At 40.3% G+C, this 11,945-nt stretch overlaps 2 protein-coding genes across 2 annotated transcripts; both read right to left on the bottom strand.

Moving 5' to 3' along the window:
* Nucleotides 1–152: 152 nt before the first annotated feature.
* On the bottom strand, nt 153–5,177 carry LOC135584061 (pentatricopeptide repeat-containing protein At3g29230-like). The gene is made up of 4 exons (XM_065147296.1): nt 2,006–5,177; nt 1,165–1,449; nt 904–1,075; nt 153–788 (listed from the first exon to the last, which is right to left on the bottom strand). The coding sequence occupies exon 1, from the start codon at nt 5,169–5,171 to the stop codon at nt 3,171–3,173; it is 2,001 nt and encodes a 666-aa protein (XP_065003368.1). The 5' UTR covers nt 5,172–5,177; the 3' UTR covers nt 153–788; nt 904–1,075; nt 1,165–1,449; nt 2,006–3,170.
* Nucleotides 379–1,320, bottom strand: LOC103973017 (peroxidase 60-like). The gene is made up of 3 exons (XM_018821253.2): nt 1,165–1,320; nt 904–1,075; nt 379–788 (listed from the first exon to the last, which is right to left on the bottom strand). Exons 1-3 carry the CDS (start codon nt 1,318–1,320, stop codon nt 379–381), a joined length of 738 nt encoding a protein of 245 aa, XP_018676798.2.
* Nucleotides 5,178–11,945: the final 6,768 nt, after the last annotated feature.

Below are 11,945 nucleotides of genomic sequence, written 5' to 3' on the forward strand. Positions count from 1 at the left end.
TAGGCTAATTTTTTACGGACAGATTAATAATGTAAAAATATCTTATGACTTAATAATTTTGACTAAATTAGTGATGTAATCAAAAAGATAAATAATTGATTCAATTCGATGCACTTATTGGATAAAAGAATATTATTTTTTTTCTTTTCTTCTTCGAAATATAATGTTCCAATGGGAAAATAAAATAAAATAAAAATATTAAAAGTTATGTCAAAATTTATGAGGTTAAGTATGTTATTTAAAAAAAAAAAACCTTGAAAGGATTAATATATTAAGAAGAAACTCTTTTAATTATTTATTTATCCCAATAAACAAACAAAGAAACCAACCAAAGTTCAAATGACAAAAGGAACTCCCAAACCAAAGGAGACTTCAGCCTCATTTCTTGACGACTCGGCACGACTTCCGGATCTGGCCTTGCGTCCCAGTGAGCATCTGGATGCCGCCCATCCTCACCATGGCACCCCCGAACAGAGCCGGGAAGCTCGAGCTGCCGCCGGCCAGCGCCCTCACCGTGGCGTTGGTCGCCGCGTCCGACGCTATGTTCTGATCCACTTTGAGCACGCCCCTTCTCGCCAGGAGCTGCTCGTAGTAGCTGTTGTCCACGGTGGTGGGAGTGCCGTGGTCGAGGAGGACGGTGTCGTCAACCGTCGACGTCTGCGAGCACCTCGACTTGAGCATGGCCACAAACGCGGGATCCATGGCCGGGTCTGGTTTCCCCGACCGATTGTAGTTGTAGAGACGATTAAGGATGAAGGAGCAGTGCGTGAGCCCAACCGTATGTCCTCCTGCAGATCAACAACGGAGACGCTTAAGCTTTTACCCATATCCATCTCTCGATTGGCACACAAGCTGACCAACACTCATCTTGATTCATCATGACACTGTGGAAGACGAAGTTACCTAGAAGTAACACCATGTCCGAAGCGCTGAGCCCTTTCGCCCGGAACGCCGCAATCGCTTGGGATGCCGAGAAGGAATCCCCAGGCAGATTTCTGGTGGCATCAGACGCAAGCGAGATGTTGGCATCCCTCCTCCCTGTCTGAACCGCATACGTATACTGCGTCCCACCTCCCTGAAACATCGATCTCCGGTGAGAACAGAAGACGACGACGGACGAAGCATACAGTAAGTAAACCCCACGCATGCATGCACCGCACGTACCGGCACGACAGCATCCCTCGTTGCGACGACGATGATATCAGCGCAGGAAACAACGCCGGGGCATTTGCTTTCCAGTGCTGCCTTGGCCTGGTCGATGAGGTCGTACCCTCTCACGCTTAGGTTGGGGGCGTGCCGTCTTCTCGGTTCCACTCCCATCCAACAGTATCGATGCGTCGCATCCCTTTATACACACACGAACACACCCCAGTGAATGTCTCTGATGCTGTATCTTCTTTCTTTGATCGAGGAGGAGGGTGGTGGTGAAGAGCTGGGGCACGTCGCTGCCTGTTATATAGGAGAAAGCTGCTTGTATGATGATGATGATGATGATGATGATGCATGGCGTAGTTTAAAAGAGTAAGAGAGACGTGCTATGGCTCTCTCGTGGACGTGCCATCAAATAAGATGGCAGTGCCATCCCACAAATGCTTGGTAACTCCACTAGGATTTGGCAAGAAGTACATTGTTTTCTTCTTCTCATTTGAGTTTAAGCAATTATTTTATGTCAATTAATCTTTCCTTCATACATCCTGAAAGTACAAAGTCAAATCATTAAAATCAAATGCTCAACTGGTCGGATTAGGGCTTAGTTTCAGTTTCCTTGTTTGTCTGTTGAACAATAAAAACAAGAGGAAAAGAAGAAGAACATTAAACTATATATAGCATGATCGATTGACCAAAAAACGTCTTCCCATTATTTATTATTTAGTGACCAACCCGGATGGAATTTAGCCAAAGATGTTAGCAGAAACATGTCAAAAAATTCATTTCATCAACTATGCAATATCTTTTTTAACTATTGGAATTGTCCATAAATTGCAATAACAATGAAAATACATACTTGGCACCAAGAAACCTATTGCCACCACAAATGAAAGTTCTCCCTCCCATTTGTCGATATCGAGAGCCAATCAGCATGGTGAATTATTTCCATGGATAGTCGATGGAGATGATCGGCAAGAACTCTCTTAACTCTTTCCTTCAGATCTCACTCTCATCAAGAGACGAGCCAACCTCATCAGCAGTATTACCAATATCGAGATGAAGCATCCTCTGCATGGAAGTGCTGTGTTCGGTCATCTACTGCTCAGTGCTGAGGTGTGATCGATCCGCCATTGTCATGATTTGAGATGTCTTTAAGATCTGTTTTGAACCTGTAGACTCCTCTTTGACTACTGGAAAGGACTTCAGTCTGACCCAAACCAATCTTCAATCTCAGTTATCTACGTATCTCCAAGGAAAAGAGGAATTTTCCAAACACAAAGATAGTTTGGATCAAATGAGGTTAAGCTTCACACTGAAATTAAGTTGCTTTTAGTACAAAGATGTCAGCAAACATTTGTCACTCTTGAAGATGTATAACTCCTGATCCAAATAGCTTGCCAACACGAGTCCACTGAAGGTCCCTGCAGAATCCTTCACAACACACACAAAAAAAAGAATGTGCTTCATTCATTCCTTTTGCCCCCAAAAAGTAAGCTGCCTATCCGTCTTCCTACAAAAGGCAAGCCAATTTCCTTCTTGTACAATTATGAATTGCACAATTGACTACGGTAAACGACTCTTAATCCTAATCATCTCCCAGAAGAACACAACAATAGCAAATGATAACTGAATAAGCGAGTTTTTGAGCTGTAACTAACCACTTATTAGAGATGTCAGCATAGGGATCTCTGCTGAACATTATGAGCAACACTCAGTTTAAATGGAATCCGTCAAATTTCTCCCAATACGTCAAAGTTCACAGAAAAGCCATCTATTATGATGAACCTTATTTCTCATTTGTTATGTCTGATAGTATATGTTCCTGCCAAATTATCCTGTAGAATCTCTGTACTAAGTCACATCCCCCAAAACTAGGCTGAATTTGTCCTCCCAATTTTTCTGGAGACCCTATAATTGCTCATCTGGATCATATTCCAATCAGTTGAGAAATATTTTTCACATTTCTCTATCAGCAATTTTGAAGCATATGAATCAACTAATATGGAATATGAATTATCGAGTCAAACTGTATTCCTCTGCATCTTATACGTCCCAGTACATGATGACTTGATGCTCATACCCATCTCACTCAACATTGAGAAAACCACACTTTTTTTACCAACTGAAATGTTGTGATCCACAACATGATCATCAATACTCACTAAGCTAATTCCTGTACCCTTCCGCAAACCTTTCTTCTCCATCATCTTCCTTACCTTCTCTACATCATCCCATCTGCCTTTTGCTGCATATATATTAGATAACAATATATAAGGCCCAATGTCTTGAGGCTCCATGTCAATCAACTTTTTGCCAATAACCTCCCCAAGTTGCAAATCACAATGGGTCTTGCAAGCTGACACTAATGCTCCCCATAAGGCTGGCACCGGCTCAACTGGCATTCCCTGGACCAGCTTCTCCGAGACCTTTAGAAAACCAGCTCGACTAAGGAGATCCATCAGGCAACCAAAATGGTCCACCTTGGGTTCAATCTTGTGGAAGTGAATCATGCGATCAAAGCACCACCAGCCTTCCAACACCATTCCTCCATGAGCACATGCACTCAGAACACACACAAAGGTGGCTTCATTGGGCCTAGGCCCTTCCTTCTCCATTTTCATGAACAATTCGAGAGCCTTCTCACCATTTCCATGCAAACCATATCCGATGATCAGAGAGTTCCATGTTGCTACACTATGCTCCTCCATTGAGTCAAAGATTTCCTTAGCCGAATGCATATCCCCACACTTGGAATACATATTCAAGAGTGCGGTTGACAGTAATACATCAGGCTTTATTGCTCCAGAACTATTCTTCATCAGAGAATGCACCCACTTTCCCCTAGCAAGATCACCTAAACATGCACAGGCCGTCAGGACACTGACAAAAGTAGCCTCATTTGGCTTTGCATCCCCCGTCGCAGTCATACTATCAAACAACTTCAGGCACTCCCTGTAATTCTTGATCCGAGCATACAGAGCCAGCACGACATTCCAAGACACCATATTCTTGATGGGCATCACATCAAAGAGCTCTCTAGCAACCCCAGTTTCGTCTTTCCTAGCATATCCATCGATCAAGGTGTTCCATGAGACAACATCTCTCTCAGGCATCTTTATGAACAGATCCTTCGCTGCGTCCATATCCCCGACTCCAGCATGCCCAGCAATCATCACATTCCAAGTGATTATATCCCTCTCGGACATATCATCGAACAACCTGCGAGCAGAATCAACCATCCCATTCTTTACGTACCCATCGATCATAGAATTCCAGGTGACAAAATCCGAATCGAGATCCAAATCGAAGAGCTTGCGGGCGGAGTCGACATCACCCAAAGTCGAGTACATGTGAATCAGAGAGTTCCGAACGTACAAATCGGACTCAAAACCCAGTCTAGCGGCCAGCGAGTGGACGCTCCACCCGTCCCCAGCGCGTCCGAGCTCGGAGAACAGCTTCGCGAGAAGTGGGAAGGTGAAATGGTTGGGGAAGACGCGGGAAGGGAGCGCGTGACGGCGGAAGAAGCCGAGCGCTTGGTCAGGCCGGCCGAAGGAGATATAGGATCGGAGGATGATGTTGGAGAGGAAGGCGTCGGGGTCGTCGACGCCGGAGAAGAGGGAAACGGCGAGAGGGACAGAGGAAGGGCAAGCACAGAGCGCCTTGATGGCGCGGCCAGCGGCGAGGCGGTGGAGAGCGAGGCCAGATACGATGAGCTGCGCGAGGGTTTGGGAGAATGGAGGTGTTGCGGGGCCGCCGGATGACTCAAGGGCGCGGAGGAGAGGATGGCTGAGTTTGACAGGAGGCGGCGGCGGAGCGTCCTCGCAGAAGGGGGAAACCGCGCAGGGGACGGAGGTGGCGACTGCCGAGGAGGAGGAGGAAGCGTCATGGCGGTGGCGGTGGCGGTCGTTGCCGTCGTCAGGCCAAATGCGGTTGGGGAGACGCCTTGGGTCGGGGAGAGAGAGGAGGACGCGGTCGAGATAGCGAGAGGAAGGCCGGGCGGCGGGTGTGGGTTGAACAGCCATTTTGCTCTTCCGGTCGAACAACGAGTGCATATTTCTCTGCGCTGCATTTATACCATAATACTATAATACTATGATATGATACGATGCAGTATAAGATAATATGTATAATATGATATATTATAAGCATAGCTTATTGTTGCATAGTATAAATACAAAGTAGAAATGTGAGAATTGTTTTCCCATCGGTTGGTTCTTTAAGAAAGGAATAATTTACAGAAGAAAAAAAGCTCATAATAATATAATATATATATATTTTTTTGACCTTTACCGGTGGCGCCCCCTCATGTTTGTAAAAACATTAGGGGTTTCTTTTTTCAATTTGAACGAAAAAAAACTCTTATTTTTTACTTGAACGATAATATTATTGAATCTCGAATTTTGATGATTAAACCAATTGATAGGGCTTATCTTATATGTATTTTGAGTGACGTAGAAAGCTCCGATCAGGGAGAGACAATTAAAAGTATAAAGAATCATATTGGATCGGAATAGAACATGTTAGAATATTGGATGTCGCGCCAAATGATCGGTCGACATATCGATAGAAGGCTTCAAGCCATGAGTTCGGACATCGGGCCAATAAGAGTGGAAATTATACTAAGGATATCGGAGTTGCGAAGGTCAACTGACCGATTGGACAATATGTTGCAAGGGAGGACGATGCGTCGAAGAATCGAACAAAGCGTTGATGAACCAATGACATGTCGGACAACATGATTCAAGCTTTATAATAATTGTTTAGATCGAAATAGGTTTTATTTGTGTAGGATTAACTACGATAGTGATCAAGGCATAAAGCAAAATGAAGTCCCGGAGTCAAGAATAAGATTTCGTTGGGAGTTCGAGAGTTCGTCGGAAGTTCGGATGTTTGTCGGAAGTTCTACTGGAATTGACCGAGAAGTCCAGGAGCTTACCGAAGAAGCTCGTTGAAACTCGCCAAGAAGATCGTCGTGAAGTCCAGAAGCTTGCCGAGAGTCAGTTGGAATATTGGCGAGAGATCGTCGGAAGCTCGCTAGAAGAAACCAAGACTAATCAGACTAGATTTGCTTAGTGTATGCCTTAGAATTCGTAGTTAGCATATAATTGGGATTGTAATTGAGCCAACCCAATTAGGGGCCAGTTGGGCCCATGTATGGACTGTGTTGGGCCAAGTGAAAGGCCCAAACAGTGACCCAACAGGTGGAACTGTCGTGGTACAGTCTCTGAGACTGTGTCAAGCGGTGGTATTACCCAAAATCAGTCTCCGAGATTGTCAAGCAGTGGTACTGCTAGTCTTGGCGATGGTACCACCTAGACACAGTCTCCCAAGCGGTGGTACCGTCAGATTGGGCGGTGGTATCGCCAGGACCCGGGAAACCCGGGATGAGACCTTTTTAGGCTCCAAGTTTGAATCAACTTGAGGCCTATAAATACCCCTCTCATCCCTGGTTAACATACACACAACTGAGTACACAAATAAGGCAAAATTCTATTGTAATATTGTGAGTTCTCCTCCTCTAGCTTAGGTGTTTAGAATTCTATTTTAAGAGGAGTAAGTGGAGGTGTAAAGGTTCTCTCGTGAACCTGTTAAAAGGAGAATCGAGTTGTAAGGGTAGTTAATCTTTGCCCATTGAAGGAAGTGTTGAATCTTGGATTTTGATGATGAAACCAATCGATATGTGTTTATGTTTTAATCTGCATTTTGAGTAACACAGGATGCTTCGATCAGGATGAGACAATTAAAATAGGAAAATCATGTTGGGCTGGAGGAACATGTCAGAAGATTGGACGTTGGGCCGATGGATCGATCGACGTATCGACAGAAGGCTTCGGGTCATGGATTCGGGCATCGAGTCAAGAAGAGCGGGTATTGCGCCAAGGATATCGGAGTTGCGGAGTCAACTATTCGATTGGGCAATAGGCCGCAAGAGAGGACGATGCGCCAAAGAATCGGACGAAGCGTCAAGGGACCAATGACATGCCAGACAACTTGATTAGATGCTTAGAATTAATTATCTAGATCGAAGTGTGTTTTACATGTGCATGATTAACTACGATAGCAAGGCATGAAGCAAAATGAAGCCCCGGAGTCAAGATCGAGATCACGTTGGGAGTTTGAGAGTTCGTCAGAAGTCTGGACGTTCGTCGGAAGTTCTGGGGGAACCAGCCGAGAAGTCACGGAGCTTGCCAGAGAAGCTCGTCGAAACTCGCCAAGAAGATCGTCGTGAAGTCCAGGAGCTTGCCGGGAGTCCGCCGGAGCATTACCGAGAGTTGGTCGGAGGTTCGCCGGAAGCTTGTCGGAAGAATAGACTTATGGATTTAGTTTAGCTTAGAATATGTCTTAGGAATCGTAGTTAGCACGTAATTGAGCTTGGATTGAGCCAACCCAATTATGGGCCAGCTAGACCCATATAAGAATTGTGTTGGGCCCAATAAGAAGCCCAAACAATGCCCCAAGAAGACTCACCGTCGTGGCACAGTTTTCGAGACTGTGTCAGGCGGTGGTATCGCCAGTCTAGGTGGTTGTACCACCCATGGCAGGGTGTCAGGTAGTGGTACCGCCAGTCTGGGTGGTGGTACCGCCCAGCACTGTGCCCTAGGCGGTGGTACCGCCAAACTTGGGTGGTGGTACCGCCAGGACAGTGTTAGTCAAACTGACACTGGGCTGTGGTACCGCCTGTGCCCGGGGAACCCGGGATGAGATGTTTTTAGGCTCCAAGTTTGAGTCAACTTGAAGCCTATAAATACCCCTATCATCCCTGGTTAAAGCACACAAGCACAGAGAGTTTAAAAGCAAAGAAACGCTATAGAAATCCCTTGTGAGAATCCTCCTCGAGTTCTAAGTGTTAGAATTCTGTAAGAGGGGTGTGAGTGCTTGTAAGGGTTGTCTCCTAAACCAGGTAAAAGGAGAAGAGGGGTGTAAGAAGGAGGTTGATCTTTGCCTACTAAAGGAAGATCGTTAGTGGATGCCGGTGGCCTCGACGGAAGAGAAATCAGAGGAGTGGATGTAGGTCACGATTGACCGAACCACTAAAAACTACCGTCTTCTCTGGTTTGCATTTTATTCTTGCTATTTATCTTAACTGCAAATTGCCTTCCTTACTTTACTTCAAATATGTTTCTGTAAGCTTTCAAAGTTATTATATGCACGAAATGACTTTTACGTCAGAATCGGATTTCAATGTACGAACGTAGTTTTAATCGTCAAAAGTTTTAGTGCTCCTAATCCTAATAGGAAGATCGTTAGTGGATGCTGATGGCCTCGACGGAAGGGGAATCGATAGAGTGGATATAGGTCACGACGACCGAAACACTATAAAACTTGGTTTACATTTACTTTAAGCTCTTTACTTACATTGCATACTTCCTTACTTGCTTTACCTTCTCAATACACACTTCTGTACGCTTTCAAGTTAAATTTATCTTTACGAAATGATTTTCGTCGGAATCGATTTTTGATCGTACGAAGAAATTTTAAAACCGGTGATTTTTTCGCTACACTAATTCACCCTCCCCCTCCCCCACCCCTTCTTAGTGCCGACTCGTTTCTAACAGTTTGGTATTACAGCCACGTTATTTCTCTCTTGGTTTAACACCCAAGAGAAATGGCTCTTTTCATATTTCAAGAGGGTTTTTCTATCGTTCGTCCTCCTGTGTTCAATGGGATAGACTACACTTATTAGAAAACTCGAATGAGAGTTTTCTTGTTTTCTATGGATTTAAACTTATAGAATATCGTTGAAAACATATTTAAAAAGTCTTTTACTCCAATGAAAGAATGGAATAATTTGGAGAAGAAAACTTTTTCTTTAAATGCTAGAGCTATGAATATTCTATTTTACACTTTAGACATAAATGAATTCAATCGGGTTTCTACTTGTGAAACGATTTTTGATATTTGGCACACACTCGAAATCACACACGAAGGCACTAGTAGAGTAAAAGATTCAAAGATTAATCTTTCGATGCTTAATTTCAAGTTGTTTCAAATGAAGCTGAGTGAAACTATTGTTGACATATACACCCGCTTTACGGATGTCATCAATAGTTTAAAAGCTCTTGGCAAATGTTTTTTAAATATTGAACTTGTTAACAAGATATTAAGATCTCTTCCAAAGAGTTGGGATCCGAAAGTAACTACAATACAAGAGGCAAAAGATCTCAATAATTTTTCACTTGAAGAATTTTTTGGTTTATTGATGACATATGAAATGAAGCTTAATGCACATGATGAATCTGATGAACAAAACGATCATGAGAATAACCTTCCAAATAATAGGAAGGATTTGACACTTCGAACAATAGAAGACCACTCGAGCGAAAGCTCAAGTGATGATGACCTTGAACTCCTCACAATAAAGTTTAAAAAAATTTTAAAATAAGAATCGAAGAATAAATATGAACTTAAAAAGAAGAAGTTGCCAAAGAATAAAAAGGTGACTTGGAAAAAATCGAGTATCTCCGAAGACGATGAGCAAATCAATGAAGAAGAAGTGGCAAACATCACCTTGGTGACTCTTGACAATGAGGTAAACAACTCAAATGAAACTCCTTTACTTTATTTCAAAATTACATGATGCTGAGTTATTTTTAAATTAGTTAGTAAAAAAATTAAAAAAAATATTTCATGCTTCTTTTTCTAGTTATTTTGAAAATTTTAAGCATAACAATTGCATGACAACTCCTAGCACTAAGATTCACTTAAAAAGAAAAATACATTAATACAACAAACAAAATATTTTTGAATGAAAATGCCTTATGTTCAATGAAATCATGATTAATGTTTTAATGACATAATAATGTAAGACGTAATAAAAATGTCAAAAGATTTTGTATCATTCTTGATGATTTTATATTATCCATGAGGATTTGAAGTAATGATGATTTTTTAGTAATTTATGGTTTATTGATCTTGATGATTTCTATGATGATATTTGCTCTTTCAATTTTAAACTATGATGTATCTATCGTTTTCATATGAAAAACTTATATTTACTTATATGAAATCAATCACTTAAAATGAAACATATAAAAGGAAAATGTATTATCATTGGAATCAGAATGATAAATCAATTTTCTTATTTAAAAAAGCCTTATGTTTAATGTGTTATATTTTTGGTCATGATGATTTTGATAATGAAATTTATTTTTTGATTTTAATCAATGATGCATAATGATCATGCTTAATGAATTTATCTTTCGAAATTATACATGATGATTCTTATGATTTATGGATCTTTGTCGTAATGAAAGTTCTTTTTCGTTTTAAATGTTGATGATTGTTTTTATTTGGCATAAAAATTTGGGCATGTTGATATGAAATCTATCATATGAAATGAAATACTAAAAAGAGGAAAGCTTTCTCCTTAAAAAAATTTCTCTACTTTATCGATTTTTCAAAAAGAGATTAATGAATCTATTTATGTTACTTTTAATGAATCTCTTTAAAAGTGATTTTGATAATTTAACGATTTAAAATTGAATGAGGAACCGTTTGATTGCATCAGAAGAGAATTAGGCATGCTAAATCTTCCAAATGTATGAATTACTTTTTCAGATTTCTCGATTCTTCATAACTTGAATTTTCTTTTTAAATTAAGATCATCTTTCTATTTACAAGAAAAGGGATTTGATTTATGAAGTTTTATTCATGGATTTTTAATCATTCATTTAATGATTATTTTTCATAAATTTTTCCTCACTCTTCTCACGAAAGAAGAATTTTTATTCATGAACTTTTAGTATGTGATGATCATTTGCAAAAATAGGGATTTGATTTTGTATGGACATCTTAATCTTTTTAATGAATCCTTTCTTTTGTTAAAATAGAAGCTTGATTCAATGAAACTCATTTATTATGGATTTGACTTGGTTTAAAACTTTTCATGAATTTGGTTCTTGATTTTAAAAAAAAAATAAATTTCTCCCTTACTTTTCTTCCTCTTCTTATCTTTTTATGACAAAGGAAAAAAGAAACTTGCTAACAAGAAAAGCTCTTAAGCAAAAATGCTAGCTTCTCATTTTTCATGCAAAGCTTTTTGCTTAACTTCTCATTTTTGCTAGCTTGGATAAATTAGTGTAAAACTTACTTGATATGCTTTTAAATACTTGCATTCTCCATTTTGCCTATGACAAAAGGGGAGAAAATAAATGATGAATGTTTGGTACCAACAATCTTGAAGTGATAAATGCTTAAAAGTGTTGATTTAATATTTGATATCATGAATGATATGCTCATAGTGATGATTGATTTATTTTTGGTATCATGAAGTAAGAATGAAATGAAAAGTTTTAAAACTGTGCACATTTTAATTTGAAACTATAATGATGCACAACCATATTAAAAAAGGAATGATACTTTAACTTTATCATGATTTAAAAATTGATGTAAAGGTAAAAGAATTGCAACATTGTATTTTTCCCTTCTTTTTGACAATGACAAAGGGGGAGAAGAATTGCTAGCTTACAAATTGAAAAGAGAAAAACTTGCTATCTTGAACATCACCAAGAATTGCTAGCTTGCTGTCTTGCATATTTCAAAAGATGCAAAAATTTGCTAACCTTCTTCATATATGAAATACTTATTAGCTTGCATGTTCTAAACTTGTTATTTACTATCTCGCATTCTTTTTCAAAATCTTGCTAGTTTTCATACTTCAAAGAAAAGTAACACTTGCCAAATTGCTAGCTTGCATATTCTAATATAATGTACCATTTTCTAAATTTGCTAGCTTGCATATTGGAAAATGATGTAAAACTTGTCAAAGTTGCTAGCTTGCATGAAGTAAAATTTTG

This window comes from Musa acuminata, chromosome BXJ3-4 (assembly GCF_036884655.1).
Source record: "Musa acuminata AAA Group cultivar baxijiao chromosome BXJ3-4, Cavendish_Baxijiao_AAA, whole genome shotgun sequence".
In the NCBI taxonomy this organism is placed as follows: Eukaryota; Viridiplantae; Streptophyta; class Magnoliopsida; order Zingiberales; family Musaceae; genus Musa; species Musa acuminata.